The following is a 26,073-nucleotide window of genomic DNA, read 5'->3' as shown; positions in this document are numbered from 1 at the left end:
TTGACATTAACATTAACGGAAACTTGACATTAACATTGAATAAAACACCCAAGTGACAACCCTTGTGAATCTACTTGTGTGTCATCTTTCTCTTCTGCGTGCTTCTACGAGGTGCTATCCCTGTGGCTTCAGCAGAAGTAGAGGCAGCCTGCTCACTTCCCTGCTGAGACTGCTTAGACACTCTTGGCAGATGTCCTCTAGGCTTTGGAGCCTGTAATGGCCCCGCCAAAGTCTGCTCCTCCTGTGACTGTGCAGGGGCAGACTCGGCCATCGCGATCCGAGGAGCCATCTGGAGCTCTGACTGAGGGGGTGGCAACAGGGGAGAAGTGTAAGCACTTGGAGAGGAGCCCGCACTTCCATGTCCCCTCTCTCCATCGTCCCTCTCATGGGCCACCCGCACTTCCCTACTAGCAAGGAGCTGGAGAGCATTTTTCTGTACAGCAGTGGGGCCATGAGGACTCACGTCTATGCTGACATCCCTCCTACACAGGAGGTCTGTCGATGAGCCTCTGCCATCTATTCTCCATAGAGACCATGTGCTCCTGTGAGTGGTGCATTAGCTGCTCCATGCAGGTGGCCATCCTATCCATGGAAGAGCCTACAGTCGCCATCGCCTGCGACACAGTGGTGCTCATGTTGGAGCTGGACTCCTCCATTCTCTGCACATTTGCAGACATCACAGTCGCAAAACCTGTCAGAGCCCCCTGCACTTCTTCCTGCACCGCCAGGATCACCCTCTTTCTGGATGGCCCCCCAAGGCTCAGCGTCTGCATGCAGCTGAGCAGAGCTGGGAGCGTCCTGCGCCCTCCGGCGAAGAGTCTCCACTGCTGTCCCTGTCTCCACCATCTGCTCTTGCTCACTTGTCACTTGTTACAGACCCGGTGACAACACTACTCTATCTTGTGTGGGACCTACCGAAGTGTGCGTCTCTGCGCTGGTGCTGGGTACGTTCATGTCTGCTGACGCTGCGCCCTCAGAGGCTGGAAGCGCCTCTGAAGAGTTGTCTTCCTCTTCCTTCTGGACAGTAGGGGGGGGCTCTTGATGGACCTGTGGGAGAGTAAAGAGATACGTTAGATATGCCGTATGAAGAATGGGTACACATACCATTATGTACATGATGACCATTCAGTGGCTGATGACATCAGTCCCCATGAGTGACTGATGTATGCCATGTAGATGTATGATATGTAATTCTTTCACCAGGTTGTTGAAATGTCCACCCCCCTCTCCGGCTCCCACCTCCAGCTGCTCGGCCACTCCCGATACTTCCAACGCAGCTTCATCTGCTGTTGTGAGGGTGGCAGATGATGGAGGCCCACCTCCAGTTCTCTCCCTCTTATTGTTTGCTCTCTTCTCCTGCAAGGAGGGAAAGAAGAAAAGGTTGAGTGATAGTGATGGAATGGATGGGTTACATTTTTAGAGGGTGACTATGATGGATTGGGATGGCAATGCCAAGTGGCCTCTTTGTGTGTTGTTAGTTGGTATGATTGCATTAGGATGAGGGTGAGTGTGAGGGGTGGCTAGTAAGATGGGGATGTGAGAATAATGTAGATAGAGAGGGATGAGTGAACGTGCACGGTATTTTGGTGTGAGTAAGGATGTGCAGAAGTAGGGTTGGGAAGGCCGAGTGATGGGGATGTGATGAGAGGCACAGCAGGATGAAGTTGAGTGTGGCTTTGTACTCACCTTTCCTGATCTAATGAGATCATTGAAACGTTTGCGGCACTGCACCCAGATCCTCCTGAACATATCCCTGCTGTTGACCTCCTCTGCAATTTGGAGCCAGGCTCTTTTTGTCTCCTGGGAGGGTCCCTTCTGCCCATTCGAAGGGAAGAGGACCCCACTGCGTGCTCCGACTCCCTCCACAAGCATATAGAGGGAGTCATGGGAGAACCTGGGTGCAGCCCGCTGTCTCTGTGCAGTCATCTCTCCAACTGTTTGGAGCAGTCAAAACCTCCAGTGTGCTGCCTGCACACTCCTAGATGAACCATCAAATGCAATGTGGCCATGGCTCCTTTAAATATCCAGGCTGAAAACGCGCCATCGATGACGTCATCAGACCCGCACCATTTAATAGGGCCAGGTAATGTGCAGGGCAGGCTTAATAGTCCCCATTAGCACAGGCTTAATAATCCCCATTAGCGCAAAGTCGATCTCAGCAGCGGGATGGAAGCAACAACGGAGTCACAATCTGCCATGCCGACCGCCCACACCCGACCCGCCCAGGTACAGAAAATTCATAGAATCATAGAAAGTTACAGCATGGAAGGAGGCCATTTCGGCCCATCGTGTCCACGCCGGCCAACAAAGAGCTATCCAGCCTATTCCCACTTCCCAGCTCTTGGTCCTGCAGGTTAGAGCATCCCAAATGCACATCCAAGTACTTTTTAAATGTGGTTAGGGTTCCTGCCTCTACCACCCTTTCAGGCAGTGAGTTCCAGACCCCCACAACCCTCTGGGTGAAGAAATTTCCCCACAAATCCCCTCTAAACCTTCCCCCAATTACTTTAAATCTGTGCCCCCTGGTTTTTGACCCCTCTGCTGAGGGAAATAGATCCTTTCTATCCACTTTATCTATGCCCCTCATAATTTTATACACCTCAATAAGGTCTCCCCTCAGCCTCCTCTGTTCCAAGGAAGACAGACCCAGCCTATCCAGTCTTTCCTCATAGCTAAGATTCTCTACTCCCGGCAACATCCTTGTAAATCTCCTCTGTACCCTCTCTAGTGCAATCACAACTTTCCTGCAACGTGACGACCAGAATTGCATGCTGAGGCCTAACTAGTGTTTTATACAGTTGAAGCATAACCCCCCTGCTCTTGTATTCTATGCCACGGCTAATAAAGCCAAGCATTCCGTATGCCTTCTTAACCAACTTATCTACTTGGCCTGCTACCTTCAGGGATCTGTGGACATGCACTCCAAGGTCCCCTTGCTCCTCTACACTACTCAGTGTCCTACCATTTAATGTGTATTCCCTTTCCTTGTTAGCCCTCCCCAAATGCATTACCTCACACTTCTCCGGATTGAATTCCATTTGCCACTGTTCTGCCCACCTGACCAATTTATTGATATCTTCTTGCAGTCTACAGCGTCCTTCTTCAGTATCAACCACACAGACGATTTTAGTATCATCTGCAAACTTCTTAATCATACCCCCTATATTCAAGTCAAGATCGTTGATATATACCATAAAAAGCAAGGGACCTAGTTGTGGTAAACCACTGTTATTGTTGTTCACCGTTGTTGTTGTTGTTGCACACTGTTGTATCTAGGCATGCCTCAGCATGCCTCAGCAGGCTCCGCCCCTGGCTCCACCCACAGGCCCAGGTATAAAGGTGACTGCTCTGCAGCCCCCTGCCTTCTTGGAAACCAGTCAACCACAAGAGGCATGCTCTGTTCTTTGTTAATAAAAGCCTTTTAGTTACTCTCCTAACTCTCCGTCTTTTATGAGTAATTGATAGCGCATCAATTTTATTAACAAAAACAAAATGTCGGCACCAAACGCTGAGCAGCAGGAAACGACGGCACCAAACGCTGAGCAGCAGGCACTGCAGCAAACGACGGCACCAAACGCTGAGCAGCAGGCGCTGCTGCATGCCCTCAGACCAACATGCCTGGACCTAGACCCTCAAGAGGCGGGTTCGTCTACCAAGTTCGCACAATGGCTGCGTTGCTTCGAAGCTTACCTGGAAGCCTCAGCCGTGACACTAGATGGAAACAAACTAAAAATCCTGGCCTCCAAGGTGGGCCACCAAGTCTACACGCTCATCCAGGACGCGACTACCTACACGGCGGCTATCGATCTGCTAAAAGGACAATACACACGCCCGGTAAATATGGTTTATGCCAGACAGCTCCTGAGATCCCGCAAACTGCAGTCCGGGGAATCGTTGGAGGCATTCCTACGGGCACTACAGATACTCGGCCGAGCCTGCGATTGTAAAGAGGTATCGGCCGCGACACACGTGGAGGGACTTATCCGAGACGCTTTCGTTGCGGGCCTCAAATCCGACTACTCCCGGCAGAGACTGCTGGAGAAGGGCGAAATCGACCTGAAGAAGGCAGTGTCCCTCGCGCTCTCGCTAGACGCGGCCCACTGGAATATGGACGCATTCTCCCCTAACCGCTCCGCACCGTGGACGCCGCAACCTTGGGTCATGGGACCCCCGGCACCAACTGCTGCAGCAATGTCCAAGGGCCCGAAATGTTACTTTTGTGGCCAGGCAAAACACCCCAGAGCACGCTGCCCGGCGAAAAACGCGACCTGCTCTGGCTGCGGGAAGAAAGGACACTACGTCAGCGCCTGCAAAGGTAAAACCGCTAACGCCAGCAGCGCCGCGTGTGAACCGTGGGGGCAGCCATCTTGTCCGCTATCTTGGACACCTCCAGCCGCGTGGGGATCGGGATCATGGGCGCAGCCATTTTGTCCGCCATCTTGGACGCCTCCAACTCCAATCGCGGGTGACCCGGACTCAACCACTGCCTCGTTTGACGACCACAACGACTCACTCGACCATACGCTGGCCTCCGTGACGCTGGACCAATCTCTCCCTCACTAACTGTCCAGGTCCATGATGGACATTACGGTAAACGGCCGCGCCACTACCTGCCTTTTCGACAGCGGGAGCAGGGAGAGCTTTATCCACCCCGACACGGTGCGCGGTTACTCTCTCCCGGTCCTACCAACGCGCCATCGGATCTCTATGGCTTCCAAATCCCATTCAGCAGACGTCGGTGGCTACTGTGTAGTGACCCTTTCAGTAAGGGGCACAGAATACAAAAATTTTAAACTTCTTGTCCTGCCCCATCTCTGCGCTGCCGTTCTACTGGGGTTGGATTTTCAGTGCCACCTTAAAAGTGTCACATTAGCGTACGGCGGACCCCTCCCCCCACTCACAGTCTGCAGCCAGCAGCTTTTAAATCGCCCGCCGCGCACCATTTGCAGCCTCTCCACGCTTAAAGTCTCCCCCCCCCCCCCCCTTGTTCGCTAACCTCACCCGCGACTGTAAGCCCATCGCTACCAAAAGCAGGCGTTACAGTGCCGGGGATAGGAGCTTCATTAAATCCGAAGTAGCAAGACTCCTGAAGGAAGGGATTATTGAGGGTAGCACTAGCCCATGGCGAGCACAAGTGGTGGTAGTGAAGACTGGCGAAAAACAGCGCCTAGTTATTGACTACAGCCAGACGATCAATCGCTACACCCAGTTAGATGCATACCCACTCCCCCGCATATCTGACATGGTCAATCAGATAGCACAATACCGGGTGTTCTCGACGATTGATCTGAAGTCGGCATACCACCAGCTCCCCATCAGGGCTGAGGACTGCCAGTACACAGCTTTTGAAGCTGACGGTCGTCTCTACCACTTCCTCCGAGTCCCCTTCGGCGTCACCAACGGGGTTTCGGTCTTCCAAAGGGAGATGGACCGAATGGTTGACCAGAACGCGCTGCAGGCCACCTTCCCCTATCTAGACAACGTCACCATCTGCGGCCACGACCAGCAGGACCATGACGTTAACCTAGAGAAATTCCTCCGTACGGCCCAGCGGCTGAATCTAACATACAACAAGGACAAATGTATGTTTCGCACCACGCGCCTCGCCATTCTTGGCTGCGTAGTGGAGAACGGAGTCATCGGCCCCGACCCCGACAGATGGAGCTCCCCCTCCCCCACTGCCAAAAAGCACTGAAGAGATGCCTAGGGTTTTTCTCTTACTATGCTCAGTGGGTGCCCAACTAGGCGGACAAAGCCAGACCCCTCATCAAGTCCACCTCCTTCCCCCTGACAGCAGAGGCATGTGCAGCCTTCACTCTCATAAAAAAAGATATTGCGAAGGCCACAATGCACGCAGTGGATGAGTCCATCCCTTTCCAAGTGGAGAGCGACGCATCCGACTTCGCCCTAGCTGCAACCCTTAACCAGGCGGGGAGACCCGTGGCCTTTTTCTCAAGGACCCTCCAGGGCCCCGAGATTCGACACTCCTCTGTCGAAAAGGAGGCCCAGGCCATTGTGGAAGCGGTGTGACATTGGAGGCATTACCTGGCCGGAAAACGATTTACCCTGCTCACTGACCAGCGTTCAGTAGCTTTTATGTTTAATAATAATCAGAGGGGCAAAATCAAGAACGACAAGATCTTGAGGTGGAGAATTGAACTCTCCACCTACAATTACGATATCTTGTACCGGCCCGGGAAACTCAATGAGCCCCCAGATGCCCTATCACGTGGTACATGCGCCAACGCGCAGGTTGATAGACTGCAGACCCTCCACAATGACCTCTGCCACCCGGGGGTCACCAGGTTCTTCCACTTCATCAAATCTCGTAGCCTGCCCTACTCCATCGAGGAGGTCAGGACCATGACCAGGAACTGCCAAATCTGTGCTGAGTGCAAACCGCATTTTTATAGGCCAGACAGAGCAAGCCTGATCAAGGCCACTCGCCCCTTCGAGCGCCTGAGCGTCGATTTTAAAGGGCCCCTCCCCTCCTCTGACCGCAACGTGTACTTCCTCAACATAATTGATGAGTACTCCCGTTTCCCGTTTGCCATCCCGTGCCCAGACATGACCAGTACCACGGTCATTAAATGTCTGAATGACCTTTTCGCCTTGTTCGGCTTCCCTAGCTATATCCATAGCGACCGGGGCTCATCCTTTATGAGCAACGAACTCCATCAGTACCTGCTCACGAGAGGTATTGCTACAAGCAGAACCACCAGCTACAACCCCCGGGGGAACGGCCAGGTGGAAAGAGAGAACGCGACGGTTTGGAAGGCCATCCTCTTAAACTTAAAATCTAAGAGCCTTCCGACCTCTCGCTGGCAGGAGGTCCTCCCTGCGGCGCTCCACTCCATTCGGTCACTGCTTTGTACGGCCACCAATGCCACCCCCCATGAAAAAATGTTCACTTTCCCCAGGAAGTCCACATCGGGGACCTCGCTACCGACATGGCTGACGTCTCCAGGACCCGTCCTACTGCAGAAGCACGTGAGGTCCCATAAAACGGACCCCCTGGTCGAGAGGGTGAGCCTCCTCCACGCCAACCCCCAGTATGCTTACGTGGCGTACCTGGACGGGCGGGAGGACACAGTCTCCATACGAGACCTCGCACCTTCGGGTGCCCCTGAAACACTACCATTGCCATCCACCACTACCCACAACCCAACCCCGGTAGACGGCATGCCGCAGCCCCAGGACCCGTCATTGACCACCCAACCACTCAATGAGACGCCAGATTCAACGTTGGATGCTGCACCATCACCGCCGCCACCACGACGATCAGGACGGCATACAAGGCCACCTGATAGACTTATTTACACGAACCTTTGGTACACTTCACCCCGCCGGACTCAATTTTAAACAAGGGGTGAATGTGGTAAACCACTGTTGTTGTTGTTGCACACTGTTGTATCTAGGCATGCCTCAGCATGCCTCTGCTGGCTCCGCCCCTGGCTCCACCCACAGGCCCAGGTATAAAGGTGACTGCTCTGCAGCCCCCTGCCTTCTTGGAAGCCAGTCAACCACAAGAGGCATGCTCTGTTCTTTGTTAATAAAAGTCTTTTAGTTACTCTCCTAACTCTCCGTCTTTTATGAGTAATTGATAGCGCATCACTAGTACTGAGCCCTGCGGAACCCCACTGGAAACAGCCTTCCAGTCACAAAAACACCCATCAACCATTACCCTCTGCTTCCTGTCTCCGAGCCAGTTTTGAATCCAACTTGACACTTTGCCCTGGATCCCATGGGCTTTTAACTTCGTGACCAGTCTGCCATGTGCAACCTTATCAAAAGCCTCACTAATTTCCATATATGCTACATCAAACGCACTACCCTGATCTACCCTCCTTGTTACCTCCTCAAAACATTCAATCAAGTTTGTCAGACACGACCTTCCCTTAACAAATCCATGCTGACTATCCTCGATTAATCCGTGTCTTTCTAAATGAAGATTTATCCTGTCCTTCAGAGTTCTTTCCAATAATTTTCCCACCACCAAGGTTAGGCTGACTGGCCTGTAATTACTCGGTCTATCCTTTTCTCCCTTTTTAAACAAGGGTACCACATTAGCAGTCTTCCGGCACCACACCTGAAGCCAGAGAGGATTGAAAAATGATGGTCAGGGCCTCTGCTATTTCCTCTTTTGCTTCGCTTAAGAGCCTGGGATACATTTCATCCAGGCCTGGGGATTTATCCACTTTTAAAGCTGCTAAGCCCCTTAATACTTCCTCTCTCACTATGTTTATTTCATCTAATATTTCATACTCCTCCCCCCCAAAGCAATGTCTGCTTCGCCCCTCTCCTTTGTGAAAACAGACGCAAAGTATTCATTAAGAACCCTACCGACGTCTCCCGCCTCCACACACACATTACCCTCATGATCTCTACCCTTTCTTTAGTTATCCTGCTACTCTTAATATATTTATAAAACATCTTTGAGTTTTCCTTGATTTTACTTGCCAAGAATTTTTCATACTCTCTCTTTGCTTTCCTAATATAATTTTTAATTGCATCCCTGCACTTTCTGTACTCTAAAGATTCTGGAGTATTTAGCCCTCGGTATCTGTCATACGCCTCCCTTTTTTTCTTTATCCTAACCTGTATATCTCTAGACATCCAGGGGGCTCTGGATTTGTTAGTCCCACCTTTTTTCTTTAAGGGCACATATTTGGTCTGAACCCTCCGGATCTCCTCCTTGAATGCCTCCCACTGCTCTGACACTGATTTACCTTCAAGTAGCTGTTTCCTGTCCACTATGGCTAAATCCACTCTGAGCTTAGCAAAATTTGTTTTTCCCCAATTTAGAATTTTTATTCCTGATCTATCCTTGTCCTTTTCCATAACTACCTTAAATCTAACAGAATTATGGTCACTAGCACCAAAATGCTCCCCCACTGATACGCCTTCTACCTGCCCAGCTTCATTCCCTAAAACTAAGTCCAGAACCGCCCCCTCCCTTGTTGGGTTTGCTACATACTGGCTAAAAAAGTTCTCCTGGATGCATTTTAGGAATTCTGCCCTTCTATACCCTTCACACTAATTTTATCCCAGTTAATATTGGGGTAGTTGAAATCCCCTACTATTACTGCCCTATAGTTTTTGCACTTCTCAGAAATTTGTCTACATATTTGTTCTTCTATCTCCCTCTCACTGTTTGGGGGTCTGTAGTACACTCCCAGCAGTGTGATCGCCCCTTTTTTGTTTTTCAATTCGACCCATATGGCCTCGTTTGATGATCCCTCCAACATATCATCCCTCCTCACAGCTGTAATAGTTTCTTTTATCAATACCGCGACCCCCCCTCCCTTTTTACCTCCCTCTCTATCCCATCTGAAAATCCTGTAACCAGGAATGTTGAGCGTCCATACCTGCCCCTCTTTCAGCCACGTCTCTGTAATAATAATAGCTATAATATCATAGTCCAAAGTGTATACCTATGCCCTCAGCTCATCTGCCTTGTTCGCTATACTCCTTGCATTGAAGTATATACCATTTAGTACAGGCAAACCTCCTTGTTGACTACTATCTAGCCCTTGATTCCTCTGTCCTTCCAATTTACTTTCTACATTTTTGTTTTCCAATTCCAGTTTTTCTTCCTTCCCTATTGACTCTATACTTAGGTTCCCATCCCCCTGCCAAGCTAGTTTAAACCCTCCCGTGAGGATATTGGTCCCATTCCCATTGAGATGCAACCCGTCTGGCTTGTAGAGGTCCCACCTCCCCCAGAAACGGTTCCAATTCCTCAGGAATCTAAACCCCCTCCCTCCTACGCCATCTCTCCAGCCATGCATTCATCTGCTCTATCTTCCTATTTCTGAACTCACTAGCATGTGGCACTAAGATTACTACCTTTGAGGGCCTGCTTTTTAACCTCTTTCCTAGCTCCCTAAACTCTGCCTGCAGGAGCTCATCCCTCTTCCTACCTATGTCGTTGGTACTGATATGGACCACGACCTCTGGCTGTTCACCCTCCCCCCTCAGAATGCCCTGCAGCCGCTCAGTGACATCTTTGACCCTGGAACCAGGGAGGCAACATACCATCCTGGAGTCATGTCTGTGGCCGCAGAAACGCTTGTCTGCTCCCCTAACTATTGAATCCCCTATCACTATTGCTCTCCCTCTCCTCTTCACCCACCCCCCCCCTCCCCTGCCTGTGCAGCTGAGCCTTCCATGGTGCTGTGGACTTGGCTCTGGCTGCACTCCTCAGAGGAACCATCGCTCTCACCAGTACTCAGCACCGAATACTGGTTGGTGAGCAAGATGAGCTCAGGGGACTCCTGCACTACCTGCCTTGTCCTCCTCTTCTGTCTGACGGTCACCCATTCCCTCTCTGCCTGCACACTCCTAAGCTGCGGGGTGACCACCTCCCGAAACGTGCTATCCACGTAGCTCTCAGCCTCGTGGATGCACAGCAGTGACTGCAGCCGCCGCTCAAGCTCCGTAACCCGGTGCTCGAGCTGCTGTAGCTGGCGACACTTCCCGCACATGTGGTCGTCCAGACCATGGGAAGTGTCCAGGACTTCCCACATGGCACAGGATGTGCATTCCACAGGTGTGAGCTGCCCTATCATACCTCTAATTTACTAACCTAGCTGGAATAAACTTAAAAACTTTAAGAAAGCCAAGTAAAAACACTTACCAGATCAGCTCCCTCCCCTTGTGCCGACGTCACTTTTGACTTCTGACATCACTCTGTAAAAATTCTGCCGGTGCTGAGTTGGTACCGCCTCGCCGCTGCTACTGTGGGGCCTACCTGCTCCTCAGGCTCTCTTTATACCGCCGCCACCGCCTCACTGCTCCTCCCAGGTCCGCACTGCCGCCGCCGCTGCTGCTGCTGCGGGGCCTACCTGCGTCTCAGGCTCGCCGCAACTCCCAGGTCTGCTCTGCCGCCGCTGCTGCTGCCCTAAATTCTGGCCTAAATATTAGCAGACTATTCAGTCATGGGGGCATCAGAGATGAATATCCATCAAGGACATTTTCCAGCAGAGGTCAGTGGATAGTGGCCATAAGGAAAACCTCCTCCCAGACCTTGGGCCTTACTGGTCACAACACTGATCACAAAATTTCACAGCACAGAAAGAAGCCATTTGATCCATAGTCCCTGCACTGGCTTTCCGAAAGAGCTTCGTCCCATTTGCTTGCCCTTGCCCCATACCCTTTCAATGTTTTTTTCAGATATTTATCTTCTTCCCTTTTAAAAGCTTATATAGGCTTTTCTTCCACCATCGTTTCTGGTAGGGCATTCCATGGCCTAACAACACTTGGTGTGAAAATATATTTTTCCTAACCTTTCCCTTTGTTCCTTTGCCAATTGTCTTAAATTTATACCATCTAGTTATTGACTCACTGACCAGTGGGAATAGTTTTTCCTGATTACTTTGTAAAAATCCCTCTAATAGATCTCTTTGTTCTAATACAATGAGCCCTAGTTTCTCTAGTCTTCCCTCATAAGTAGTGTCAGCTGTGGCTCAGTGGGTAGCACACTCACCTCTGAATCAGAAGGTTGTGGGTTCAAGTCCCATTCCAGAGTCTTGCGCACATAAATCTAGGTTGACACTCCAGTGCAGTACTGAGGGAATGCTGCACTGTCGGAGGTGCCGTCTTTCAGATGAGACGTTAAACCGAGGCCCCGTCTGCTCTCTCGGGTGGATGTAATAGATTCCATGGCACGGTTTTGAAGAAGAGCAGGAATCCCCGGTGTCCTGGCCAATATTTATCCTTCAACCAACATAATGAAAACAGATTATCTGGTCATTATTGTAAAGTCTGTGGGTTGTATAGCGAAGTAATACACAGACTACAAGAGTAACTTAAACAGGACTTTACTATTCGAAGGTCAGGGCGAATCTGCCCAATAAAATCCTGACACAGCACTTATATACTGGTGTGGTCACCGTCGGTATTACAGTATACAGCAGCCAAGATAAAGTAGTGCCACACCTAAAATAGTTCTCTTAAAGGTGAACGGTTACATACGATAGTTCTCTTAAAGGTAGAACAGTTACATACACTACAATTATCACATTGCTGTTTGTGGGACTTTGCTGTGCACAAATTAGCTGCTGCGTTTCCCACATTACAACACTTCAAAAAGTACTTCATTGGCTGTAAAGCACTTTGAGACATCTGGTGGTTGTGAAAGACGCTAAATAAATGCAAGTCTTTTTTTTTAAACTAAAGCCTCTCATTCCTTAGGAAATCTTTTTTGCATACTTTCCATAACCTTGATATAATTCCGAAAGTAAGGTGCTCAAAACTGTACACAATACTCCAACTGCGGCCTAACCAATGATTTCTATAGATTTAACAGTACCTCTCTGCTTTTGTACTCTATACCCTTATTTTATAAAACCTGGGATCCCAGATACATTTTGGCTACAAGGAGGTGAGTTAGGTTGACCTGAAGCAATCCTACCTCTTATTTCCATTTTTTTTAACTTTCCTGCCAACTTTCTTGACCTTCATCCCTCTCTCCTCGGCTTATTCTTCCTGTGTTAGACATTGGTTGGTGGTAGGGTATTCAACTGTAGTGGCATCATAACCAAGCAAGATCCTGTCTTCACTTGGTGTCTACACATACACATTTTCCAGCAAGTGGGTCACTGGGACGAGAGTAGGAGCAGGAACCATAACCGAGCTTCGTCTCCCTATCCCACGATATTGAAGCCAATTGTAGCACCCCAACCGCTTCCCTGGGGATTGAAGTTGGTCCTAAGGAACATATGCACTTTCCAGCAGGGCATTATGGCTCCTGGCTCCAGCCTCCTCCCAGTACTTTTCTCTGGTGTCCATAGTTTCCATAAACAGACTGTGAACTGAAATTAGTGCTGTGTCTGAGCCAGAGGATTAACAATTACCATTTATTGTGATATCAGCCACTGGAGATCATGTGAGATGCCAAAGTTTCCTCATTCATTTCAAAAGGCAGAAAACCCTACTATGCAGACCAAAACATATAGGCTAAAGCTAATACTTAGATGTATATACAATATAATACTAAACAAAAGCAGCTAGGACAGCAAATTACTGAAAGTATAATACCTCAAATAATAAAAGGTAGATTCAGTCCACAAGATGTTAAAAATAATCTTTTGGAACATATTTCTTACATTCTTGATAAGTTACAGGGCATTTGATGAAACTATCTTTCATAGACCTTCATGATGGAGTTCAGATCTCCAAATAGAACTAAAGCAGAGTCATCAGAGCCATGGGGACACCTTTCAAGTTATAACCATGTCACGAAAGTCTATGGGCCGCCTAATAGCGTAACATAACTTTTATGTTGCAGAGAGGCTGCTAATGATGGGGAATTACTGTTTCTGCAAACATCTCTGTTTAATGGTTCACCCATCACAATAACTGAATTCGACTATGTGTTTTTGTATCACATTTACCTTGCCCATCTAAAAGCAGGTGTAAAAGATAATTTAGTTCTCCTGTAGGAATTGTCTCTAATTCCTATCTAAGAACTGAGTTCGACTCAGGCGTTCGAACAAACAAGTTTTAATGCAAAACTAACAAGTTTAAACAGTTTGTACAGGAGAACCACGAAAACAGGTCTTTGCTGGTCGGAGGCTCCATGAGGACTGCTAGGGCGGTCCCGTGGATGGCGTCATGACGTTTTTCCCGCGCTTGGGTGGTCACGTGATTAGCGGCATGACGTCATCGCGTTTACCCGCGTTTTGCCGCAGTCTTAAAGGGACCGCGCCCCGTGCATGCAAACAGTATGTACAAACACAGAAATCACTAACAGACTGGTACAGGCTTAGGTTGGAGTCAAACCTCATTAAAGGGAATTATGTACAGTTGCTCAAAGTCCCTCAGTGGCTCTGCCACATGCGCCCCCCCAGAATTTTCTTTAACAGAAAAAGTCAAACGGTGAGGGGGGTCTGACAAGCCTGTCAGAACGACTCCTGTACTCCCGAAGCGGAGGCTGCTGGACGGCTGGCGGTCGAGCGGGCGATTGCACTTGATCCGGTGCGACGACGATGGGTGGCCGACCTCGTCTTGGCGGCTGTGCTGTCTCGACGGGGCGGTCGAGGTCCAAGTGTGCCGGCTTTAAACGGTCGACTGAAATGTGGTCCGGTTTACCACCGACATCGACCTTGAAGGTTTTGTCTCCTGCCTCTAACACCCGGAAAGGACCAGTATACGGGGCCTTGAGTGGATCCCGATGCGCATCATGGCGGATGAAAACGTATTCAGCCTTTGTAAGCTCTGTGGGCACGTGCAATCGCTGAAGCTCGTGGCGCGACGTGGGGACCGGCGCGAAACATCTGGCCGCCTCCTGGTGACTGTTAAGCTGGCCTGACGCGGACCATGGCTCCGTCGGCGTTGGCAGGAAATCCCCCGGGACTCGCAGCGGCTGACCATAAACCAACTCTGCAGAGGAAGAGTGAAGGTCTTCTTTGGGAGCCGTGCGAAAGCCCAACAGAACCCATGGTAGCTTGTCCGCCCATCCAGCGTCCTGGAGACTGGCCCTCAGTGCGAATTTCAGCGATCTGTGAAAACGTTCACAGAGGCCATTCGCTTGAGGGTGGTAGGCTGTAGTGCGGTGCAACTTGACGCCGAGTCCCCGAGCCACTGCGTTTCAGAGTTCGGAGGAAAACTGCGGTCCTCGATCCGAAGAAATGTCAGTGGGCACTCCAAAACGGGCGACCCAGGAAGAAATGAACGCCCTGGCCACGTCCGCCGAAGTAGTGGATGACAGGGGCACCGCTTCTGGCCATCTGGTGGTGCGGTCTACCATGGTCAGAATGTGAGAAAAGCCATGGGAAGGTGGAAGTGGTCCTACCAGGTCCACATTGACGTGGTCAAAACGCCGCTCCGGAACCATGAAGGTGGCCAATGGGGCCTTGATGTGGCGCTGTACCTTGGCCTTTTGGCAGACGACACAGGTGTTGGCCCAGTCACGGACATCCTTATGCATGCCGTGCCAAACGAATTTAGCCGACATGAGCTTCTGCGAGGCCTTCATCCCTGGGTGCGACAACCCATGTATGATGTCGAAAACCTTGCGGCACCAGGCGACCGGCACGACAGGGCGAGGGTCCCGTACGGAGACGTCGCACAGCAGTGTGATACCTGCCAAATGGAACTCGACGTCGGCCAACTGGAGACTAGTGATGTTGGCACGGTAAGCCTGAACTTCTGGGTCCGAGACTTGGTCCGCCGCCATGAGGGCATAGTCGATGCCCAGATGGACTGCATTGACAGTCGCGTGGGAGGCGCAGTCTGCCACCAGGTTGTCCTTACTGGCCACGTGCTGGATATCCGTAGTAAATTCTGATATGTAAGTCAGCCGACGCTGCTGTCGGGATGACCACGGTTCGGCGGTTTTGGCCATGGCAAAGGTGAGTGGCTTGTGGTCCACAAAAACGGTGAAAGGACATCCTTCCAGCAGGAACCGAAAATGGCGGATAGCCAGAAAAAGGGCTAACAACTCCCAGTCGAAAGTGCTATAGGATCTTTCGTTCCGTCTAAGTTGTCGGCTGAAGAACGCCAACGGCTGCCACGTCCCGTTCACCCATTGCTCCTGTACGGCGCCGATTGCGTAGTCTGACGCGTCGGTGGTGAGGGCGATGGTGGCTCCTGGTAATGGGTGTGCCAGCATGGTCGCGCTGGCCGAGGCGCTTTTGGTGTCAGCGAACGCTCGGTCCATGTCAACCGACCAGTCTACCGGGTCCTTGCCAGTCCTGCCCTTGAGGGCCTCGTACAGGGGCTGCATGAGTAGTGCCGCCTTAGGCACAAAACGGTGATAAAAGTTTACCACGCCTAGGAATTCCTGCAGGGCCTTTATGTTCTGCGGGCGTGGAAAGGATGTCACCGCCTCCGCCTTTGCTTGCAAAGGAACCGCCCCCTCTGCAGTGATGCGATGCCCCAGGAAATCGATTTGTTGCAGGCCAAACTGGCACTTAGCCGGGTTGATAATCAGGCCGTGTTGGCTGAGGCATCGAAACAGGGTGCGAAGGTGACAGAGATGTTCCTCTTTGGTGGAGCTGGCAATCAGAATGTCATCCAGATAGATGAAGATGAAGTTGAGGTCCTGCAGCACGGAATCCATCAGGCGCTGGAAAGCCTGGGCGGCGTTCTTTAAGCCAAACGGCATGCGCAGAAATTCGAAGAGGCCGAATGGGGTGATGACCGCGGTCTTCTGGACATCCTGTGGGCGCACTGGGATCTGGTGGTAGCCCCGGACGAGGTCAACTTTGGAGAAGAAGTTGCTTCCTGCCAAATGGGCAGAGAAATCTTGGATGTGGGGGATTGGGTACCGATCCGGAGTGGTGGCGTCGTTCAGGCGTCGATAGTCGCCGCAAGGTCGCCATCCGCCGCCAGGCTTCGTAACGATATGAAGGGGTGAAGACCAGGGACTATTCAACCGGCGAATAATCCCTAAAGGTTCCATGGTGGCGAACTCCGCCTTTGCAACCACCAGCTTGCCAGGATCCAGGCGCCGAGCTCGTGCGTAGACCGGGGGACCGTTGGTGGTGATGTGGTGTTCCACACCGTGTTTCGTGGCTGTGGAGGAGAACGTGGGTCTCGTCAGGTCGGGAAATTCTGCGAGCAGATGGGCGAACTCGTCGGGAGTCGGGAATGCACAGGCGACCGTGCATGACGTAGTGTTACTGCGGTAACGGGATGGAACCGAAGGTTGCCGCGTTGATCACCCGCCGGTTTTTCACGTCGACCAGGAGGCTGTTGGCGCACAGGAAATCCGCGCCGAGAATGGGTTGAGAAACCTTGGCTGTAACGAACTCCCAATGAAACCGCTGCCCCCCGAAGCAAACCGCCACACGCCGTCTGCCAAAAGTCCGAATCGCTCCGCCATTGGCCGCTTCAAGGGCGAGGCCGTGCTTCCCTGCCTGTACATCGAGGGCGGACGCTGGCAAAATGCTGCACTGTGCTCCAGTGTCGCACAGAAAACGACGGCCGGAGAGCGTATCGGTAATGAAAAGCAACTTGCCGGCGTTGCCGATCGCCATGGCAGCCGCGGGCCGCCCATTAGACCCGTTCCTCATTATTCGCAGTTGTTTTTTTGGGGGGAAAGCTGCAGGGAGGACGGCACCGTCTTGCCTTCGCGCCGAACTGCGCGTGGTAGAAACACAGCCCTGTTGACTGACGAGCTGTGGCGGCGTCTGTGGGGGAGGGGCGCCTCGTGGCGGCTTCCGCGGGGGATGGGCACCTCGTGGCGGTGCAGCACTGCAGCGTGACCATGAATATTTTGTCCGCCTCTGCCGCGAGTGCCGCGCAGTCTTCAACCTCGGAACTGGCCAGGGCAGCTTGCACCTGCTCAGGCAGCTGGCTGAGGAATAGTTCCCGGAAAAGGAAGCATTCCGGTTCAGAGCCCAGGAGTGTGAGCATTTGGCTCATCAATTCCGAAGGCTTGGAGTCCCCCAGGCCGGGCATGGCGAGCAATCGATGTGCGCGCTCTGATTTAGTGAGCCCGAATACTTGCAGCAACCGCGCCTTGATGGTATCATACTTGCCCTCCGTCGGAGGGTTCCCAAGGAGGCTGATGAGCCGCAAGGCGGTGGAGCTTTCGAGTGCTGAGACCACGTAGAGGTATGTAGTTTGATCTGCAACAATGCCTCTCAGAGCGAACTGGGCTTCGACCTGGATGAACTCAGGCGTTCGAACAAACAAGTTTTAATGCAAAACTAACAAGTTTAAACAGTTTGTACAGGAGAACCACGAAAACAGGTCTTTGCTGGTCGGAGGCTCCACGAGGACTGCTAGGGCGGTCCCGTGGATGGTGTCATGACGTCATCACGTTTTTCCCGCGCTTGGGTGGTCACGTGATTAGCGGCATGACGTCATCGCGTTTACCCGTGCTTTGCCGCAGTCTTAAAGGGACCGTGCCCTGTGCATGCAAACAGTATGTACAAACACAGAAATCACTAACAGACTGGTACAGGCTTACGTTGGAGTCAAACCTCGTTAAAGTAAATTATGTACAGTTGCTCAAAGTCCCTCAGTGGCTCTGCCACACTCCCACATTTCCATATTAGGATTGTTGAATAGTGCCCAGGACTTGAAATCCTGGCTGATTTCTTTTTCCTAACCAAGGAATATGGAGGCTAATGCCACTCCAGCTGAGATCAGCATAGGCGGGGATCGAATTTGGGACATTCTGGTCTGTCGGGATCAGTTGTACAGTAACTTTGCTAACTGAGGCATTGGGGAAATCTTCAGAATGCAAATTTTTATGTCTTGTGAGACACAGCATACTTTTTTTATATGGGCATTATGTTTGCTTACTGAAGACTTGCATTTGCATCCCTTACAGCATGCTTAAAGAGGAGATGGAGTTTCAGACCCTGGAGCAGATCAATGAGAATGAAGAAGTAAACCATGCCACACCTCTTCTGAGTAACTTAGGCCGACTCCTGGGAGTTCCGCCAACGAACTTACAGAACATTTCCAGATCGACTCCTCGAATCAACCTAATGAGGAAGAGGAACAGCACATTATCGCAGGGTGCTTTGTACAGCTTCCTGAGCTCAGAATCAACACCGAACGGGATTCATAAGCCAGGATGCCTCCCTCCCAATAGGCCCTTCGCAAGAATTCACCGAGCCTCCTCCTCCTCTCATTCGCCCTTAGGATCCACCCAAGGTTGTGTGACCTTGGATAGTGAGGCAGGGGATTATGACAGCTTCATCTCCTCCTCACTTTATGACAGGCCTGGCTACTATAGTGCTCCTCAAACGCCCATCCAATCCATTCCAATGACATTTCCACTCAAACGGATTCCTTTAAAGAAGCCCTCTATGCTAGCCAACATTTCTGTCTCCTCTGCTGCAAACCAAGGGAGTAATAGCAGTGTGTTGGCCTCAAAAGCTGATGAGCTGGACAAGGGCAACAGCATTAATGCCAATAAAAGTGCCTCCCTAAATGAACCATCTGAGGAGGTAATAGTAGTGGGGAGCAGTCAAACTGCAACTGAAGTAGAAGTTGCTACAAGTATCCACTCCTTAAACAGCAAGGAACCTCTTATACGGTCATCCAGCAGCTTGAATCCTGACAGCAGCAATAGCCTACTACTGGTTCCCGAGAGTTCGCACTTTCTAATCACAGACAGCTCTTCAGACACGGATAAACTGAGCAATATGAAGCAAAAACTCAATACAAGCATTGGTTTCCGAGCACGCAAGAATCCTAGACTGACCCTAGAGTCCCTTAGACGTGCCAATAGTCCAGACCTTCCAAATCCTTCATTCAACGCTCCAGGCTGTGGCACAACCACTTCCACCTTTTCCTTCACACCAGTGTCTTCCCCAATGCTGGGAAGGTCAAGGATACTAAGTTACAGTGAAACCATCTCTGGCATTGATTATAAGGCAGGAAGCACACCTCCCCCAGGGTTTTCTGAAATGGGGACCTCCTCCAAGTACCCCAATATATCCACTCAATTCATGGCCTCTGCTGAATGTACCAGTGATGCCAGTATGAAGCCACATCTGGAAAATGAGACCGTGCTTCCAAATGATTCAAGATTCTCCCTCAATGATATGGACCTAGTCAACTTCATGGATATCATAATTGAAACTGCAGAAAACATTCCAGAGAATGGAAAGATGGATAAGCACTCAGAATCAAATGATTGAGATAAAACACTGAAGACTGCATGTGTCATTTCCTTTTGTTGGCCCTCCATACCTTTACATTGAAGCCATATTTTGAACATCACAAATTTTGAATGCACCTCCAAAGTAGCACATCATGAAGCAGGCTTGCACAGTGCAACCATGTTTAGTGTGGACTTGCTGCACAATGATTTCCCCTTGCAGAAACTTCAAGAACTCATCATTTCTAGTGGGACTAAGTAGGGCACAGGGTTTTAGACTGGCTTTTCACCTTTGATAATCCCAGCCTATGCAAAATGAGTCTAGGCATTCACAAACCAGTCCCTGATGAACAAGGGCACACAGCACAAAATTGCTCCAAAATTGTCAGCCTCACTTAATCAGGCTACTGGGTAACTTGTGTGGGGAACTGGAAAATTGTCACACTGGTGCAGTAAGGGTGTTCTTCTGGGTTGGGGCTGTGGATTATTATGGAACGAAGTAGAGAGGGCTTTACTCTGCTTCTAGCTTGTGCCTGTCCTGGAAAGCGTTTGATCCTGACATTAGGTACCCAAAATGGAAGGTATTCCATTCCCCAACATTAACATTTCTCACGATGATGGGCACAAATTTCACCAAATGTGTCTCATTTTTCTTAAAGATGTCACTTCCAAATCTAGGCTTTAGACAGTTACTGGATCCAGAGTTAAAATCCAGGATTCAAAAATTTAATATGCTGAACCTACATCTAAAATTTTATAGCCAAAATTATTTTACTCCCTTTTTCCATATAAATGGCTCGCTGGATGATGTCATGAGCTAAAAGCAGGTAATCAGGATCACCATTGAGATCATTGATATTACGAGTGAGGCATGTCCATTTGAGAACATGGGGAAATAGCGAAGGGTTATAGTCACAAAGTTAAAACTATAAATATAGTTTTAATATGGAATCTATTACTTATCAGAGTTTAGTAGACTGTCATATGTAATTTACATTGAGGATATAAACTCCAATCTTGCCAAAGGATTCTCAACTAAGAGATTAATTGCCAAGTATATTACTGTAAGATCTGTTCAGTATCCGAGAGTCACATTGCGTAAGAAGGAACAGGAGCACCAACTTGAAACAGAGTGAAAGTGAAGAGGGAAATCCACACAAAATACAGAGGATTCTAAACAGTAAAATTGGAACCGCAAAGAGTGGAATCTTAGAGGACCTCGGATGTATAATGTACCTTTCTAAAAAAAAAAGGACTCTATCACAGTGTTACTTTTGCTATAATTTCTCTCTGATAGTGTCAACTGTATAGCTGGTAGCACCCTCGCCTCTGAGTTAGAAGGTTGTGGGTTCAAGTCCACTCCAGAGACTTGAGCACAAAATCTAGGCTGACACTCCAGTGCAGTACTGAGGGAGTGCTACACTGTCGGAGGTGCCATCTTTCGGATGAGATGCTAAACCCGTCTGCTCTCTCGGGTGGACGTAAAAGATCCCATGGCACTATTTCGAAGAGCAGGGGAGGTAACTCGGTGTCCTGGCCAATATTTATCCCTCAATCAACATCACTAACATCAGATTATCTGGTCATTATCACATTGCCATTTGTGGGAGCTTGCTGTGCGCAAATTGGCTGCCTCGTTTCCTACCATACAACAGTGACTACACTTCAAAAAGTACTTAATTGGCTGTAAAGCGCTTTGAGATGTCTGGTGGTTGTGAAAGGTGCTATATAAATGCAAGTCTTTTTGGGGGGAGACACAATGAAGGGCTGAAGGTGGAGACAAGAGACACAATGGAGGATTGGAAATGGAGGTAGAGACACATTGAAGGGTGGGAGAAGAAGGCAGAGATAGACTAAAAAACATGAAAGCAGAGTAATGTTTTGAACAGACTATTGTGTCACTTACCCTGCTTGCAAACCTCCCATCAAATTCCTTTCTGAGACTCTAGAACTAATAGCCCTGTATCCCATCCAGTTGTCTTTTTAAACCTGCCATGGTTTTCTGTTCAACCTTCAATAGTAATTTATAACACCTCTTACAAAAAAAAGTTTAATTGTCTTAATTAAAAGCCGTAATTGTAAACTGTGTCTCCAGTCATTGAATCCTACAGAAGAATTTTCCTGCATTTAAAATTCTCCATTTCACTGAAAATCTTATAGGCCTCTATCAAGTTCCCTTCTTCCTCCTCTTCCTAAAATCCCAGAGTCGATAATATTTCCTCATAATTCAACCCTCTTGGTTCAGAAATCAGCCTTGTAGCCCTCCTCTGGACTCCCTCCAATAATTCTACATCTTTCCTGTAATGCGGAGACCAGAACTGAACACAGTACCCCAGATGTAGCCTAACCAAGGCCAGATACAACATCAGCAACAGCTCCTTTGACTCGTATATCACATCATTAACTATATATCCTAACATCTTATTTATTTCCTTGGCCATCTGTATAAAGTTTTTTTTCCCCCTTTCTATCTTCCAGATAAATGTACTAAAGCGACTGTGTGCCAATTCCCAGTTCCTTCCTCTCAGCAATGTATAAACCTTCCCTGATAAACAGTGACACCCAATTTGTTTATTTCCTTCTCTATGCAAACACGCATAGCCCTGCAGATCCTCTTTTAGCCAGGTATCAGTAATTCCTATTAGGTCCCTATTTACCATCACTATAACTCATCAATTTTATATTTGTAAAAGTTAATTCCTTGTCTTCCTTGCTGTATTCACATTACATCTTCCCAAAAATTGGTCCATATTGTTATCTCCTCCCCGCTTACCTAGTTTAAATCCTCAATTGTTTTATTTATCTTACCAGCCAAGACATATGTGCCTCCTCAGTTTAGACGAATGCCATCCCAATCATACAGTCCTTCTCTCTCCCACAGCACTGGGCCAAGAATTTGAACCCCTCCCTCAGTTTGTCTGCAATGGGTCCAGCGCATGGCTTGTGGACTAATCCTACCCTGGAAAGTCTTCTCTTCAATCCTTTTCCCTAATTCCTGATATTTCCTCCATTTTACAGTTACCCCATTTCATTGGTTCCCACATGAACCACAACCTCTGGTTACTATCCTTCCCTTCATTAGAATCGTATCCACCTGCTCAGCAAAATCCCAAACTCTGGCGCCTGGAAAACAACATCCACTCAGGACTCCCGATCATGCGGGCCAAAGATACCATCAATCCCTCTTACCAAGGGAGTCCCCTATAACTACAGTTATCTTTAATCTTATTCATTCCCTGTTCGACTTGCTATCCAATGCTAATGCCTAGCTCATGGTTACAATCATCTGCGGTTCAATCCTTATCCACCTTCAGTGCTGAAAATCTGTTGACAACTCTAGTTCAACTCATTTTGCATTCCCACGGAGCTGCCATCCATATCTTACCGTTTGTTTCCTCTATCCCAGTGGAGACAACTGCATGGAAAGTCTCTTCCAGATACGTTCCTTCTTACATATATTGCACAGTTGGTTGGTTAGTTGGTCCTCAAACCCGGCAATTAATTTCTCAGGAACTCAATTAGTTACCACTTCATGCAAATGTACTTCCCTGAATATTTTGGGCAGGGCCCATGTCCTGCATACCACCCATGCCATAGGTTTGCATCCACAACTGCCAATTCAGTCATGTGTGAAATAGTATTTGATTTACATTTTTGGAAAATACCTTTACACACCGGTTCCTCGTCAGCCCAAACTCCCTCACTTTCAACTCCCTTAAATAAGAAAAATAATTTTTGCTCTGCCACAAGTCTCTGCACCATAAAATATTGGAGATGGAGAGAGACACATACACACCGAAGGAGTGGACATGGAGGGTTGGCAAGGGAGACACAGTGAAAGGTCGTAGATGCAAGGAGAGCCACATTTAAAGAACTGGAAAAGCGGAGAGAGACACACACTAAAGAATTGGAGGTGGAAGCAGAAACAGATTTAAGAATTCGTGATTGAGATAAAGTGAGACACACGCTGAAGGGCTGGGGCTGGAAAGTGAAACATACTGAAAGGTTAGAGATGCAGCAAGACATACTAAAAGCTCAGAAATGGAAGCACGAGGAACACAGAAGTGCTGGAAATGGAGCGAGAGACAGGAAATGAAGGGATAGATATACTAAAGGTCTAGAAATGGAGTGAAGAGATATATTAGGATTAATGATGAAGAAAGCAACACACGGGTTGGAGGTGGATGGAGACACTGAAGGATTGGAAATGGAGGGAAAGGCACTTGGGTTAGAAATGGAAGGACAGACATACTGAAGGGTTAGAGATTCAGTTAGAGACACTAATGGGTTGGTTATAAACAACAACAACTTGCATTTAAATAGCACCTTTCACATAGTAAAACGTCCCAAGGTGCTTAAAATTGAGGCATTGCCGGACAGGGAGCCAATGTGGGTCAGCGAGCACAGAGGTGATGGGTCGGACTTGATGCGAGTTAGAATCCAGGCAGCAGAGTTTGGGATGAGCTCAAGTTTATGTCGGGTGGAAGATGGGAGGTCGGCCAGGAGTGTGTTGGAATAGTCACAGTTAGAGGTAACAAAGGCATGGATGAGATTTTCAGCAGCAGATGAGCTGAGACAAGGGTGGATTTAGGTGATGTTACAGAGGTGGAAGTAGGCGGTCTTGGTGATGGAGTAAATAGGTGGTCAGAAGCTCAGCTCGAGGTCAAATATAACACCAAGGTTGCAAACAGTCTGGTTCAGCCTCAGACAGTTGCCGGGGAGAGGGATGGAGTCGGTGGCTAGGGAAAGGAGTTTGTGGCAGGGACCGAAGATAATTGCTTCCGTCTTCCCAATATTTATTTGGAGGAAATTTCTGCTCATCCAGTGCTAGATGTCAGACAAGCAGTGTGACAAATCAGAGACAGTGGAGGGGTCGAAAGAGGTGGTGGTGAGACACACTGAAGGTTAGAGATGGGGGGGGAAATGAGATATACTGAAGGGTCAGAGGTGGGAAGAGAGACATGGAGGAAGAAACAAATTAATAGGTTAGAAATGGATGGAAACACACTGAAGGGTTGGAGATAGAGGGAGAAGCAGAATGAAGAGTTGGAGATAGAGGGAGAGGCAGACTGAAGGGTTGTAGCTAGAGGGAGAGGCAGACTGAAGGGTTGGAGATGGAGGGAGAGGCAGACTGAAGGGTTGGAGATGGAGGGAGAGGCAGACTGAAGGGTTGGAGATAGAGGGAGAGGCAGACTGAAGGATTGGAGATGGAGGGAGAGGCAGACTGAAGGGTTGGAGATAGAGGGAGAGACAGACTGAAGGGTTGGAGATGGAGGGAGAGGTAGACTGAAGGGTTGGAGATAGAGGGAGAGGCAGACTGAAGGGTTGGAGATGGAGGGAGAGGCAGACTGAAGGGTTGGAGATAGAGGGAGAGGCAGACTGAAGGGTTGGAGATGGAGGGAGAGGCAGACTGAAGGGTTGGAGATGGAGGGAGAGGCAGACTGAAGGGTTGGAGATGGAGGGAGAGGCAGACTGAAGGGTTGGAGGTGGAGGGAGAGGCAGACTGAAGGGTTGGAGATGGAGGGAGAGGCACTGAAGGGTTGGAGATAGAGGGCGAGGCAGACTGAAGGGTTGGAGATAGAGGGAGAGGCAGACTGAAGGGTTGGAGATGGAGGGAGAGGCAGACTGAAGGGTTGGAGATAGAGGGAGACAGACTAACGGGTTGGAGATGGAGGGAGAGGCAGACTGAAGGGTTGGAGATAGAGGGAGAGGCAGACTGAAGGGTTGGAGGTAGAGGGAGACAGACTAACGGGTTGGAGATGGAGGGAGAGGCAGACTGAAGGGTTGGAGATGGAGGGAGAGGCAGACTGAAGGGTTGGAGATAGAGGGAGAGACAGACTGAAGGGTTGGAGATGGAGGGAGAGGCAGACTGAAGGGTTGGAGATGGAGGGAGAGGCAGACTGAAGGGTTGGAGATGGAGGGAGAGGCAGACTGAAGGGTTGGAGATAGAGGGAGACAGACTAACGGGTCGGAGATGGAGGGAGACAGACTAACGGGTTGGAGATGGAGGGAGAGGCAGACTGAAGGGTTGGAGATGGAGGGAGAGGCAGACTGAAGGGTTGGAGATGGAGGGAGAGGCAGACTGAAGGGTTGGAGATAGAGGGAGAGGCAGACTGAAGGGTTGGAGATGGAGGGAGAGGCAGACTGAAGGGTTGGAGATGGAGGGAGAGGCAGACTGAAGGGTTGGAGATGGAGGGAGAGGCAGACTGAAGGGTTGGAGATGGAGGGAGAGGCAGACTGAAGGGTTGGAGATGGAGGGAGAGGCAGACTGAAGGGTTGGAGATGGAGGGAGAGGCAGACTGAAGGGTTGGAGATAGAGGGAGACAGACTAACGGGTCGGAGATGGAGGGAGACAGACTAACGGGTTGGCGATGGAGGGAGACAGACTAACGGGTTGGAGATGGAGGGAGACAGACTAACGGGTTGGAGATGGAGGGAGACAGACTAACGGGTTGGCGATGGAGGGAGACAGACTAACGGGTTGGAGATGGAGGGAGACAGAC

At 49.6% G+C, this 26,073-nt stretch overlaps 1 protein-coding gene across 2 annotated transcripts in view; it reads left to right on the top strand.

Moving 5' to 3' along the window:
* LOC147106700 (bestrophin-2-like) overlaps positions 1-25,757 on the top strand; it is a 76,576-nt gene extending 50,819 nt beyond the window's left edge. For both annotated transcript variants that reach the window (XM_086007754.1, XM_086007753.1), the window contains one exon: positions 18,290-25,757. In XM_086007754.1, the coding sequence (XP_085863880.1) occupies positions 18,290-19,610 (1,321 nt within the window). In that variant the 3' untranslated portion in view covers positions 19,611-25,757. The remainder of the gene's footprint in view (positions 1-18,289) is intronic.
* The last annotated feature ends 316 nt before the right edge of the window (positions 25,758-26,073 follow it).

This window comes from Somniosus microcephalus, chromosome 15 (genome assembly GCF_052327205.1).
Source record: "Somniosus microcephalus isolate GS21.2 chromosome 15, FLI_Smic_1.0, whole genome shotgun sequence".
Taxonomy (NCBI): Eukaryota; Metazoa; Chordata; class Chondrichthyes; order Squaliformes; family Somniosidae; genus Somniosus; species Somniosus microcephalus.
This window is presented reverse-complemented; position numbering and strand designations above follow the sequence as displayed.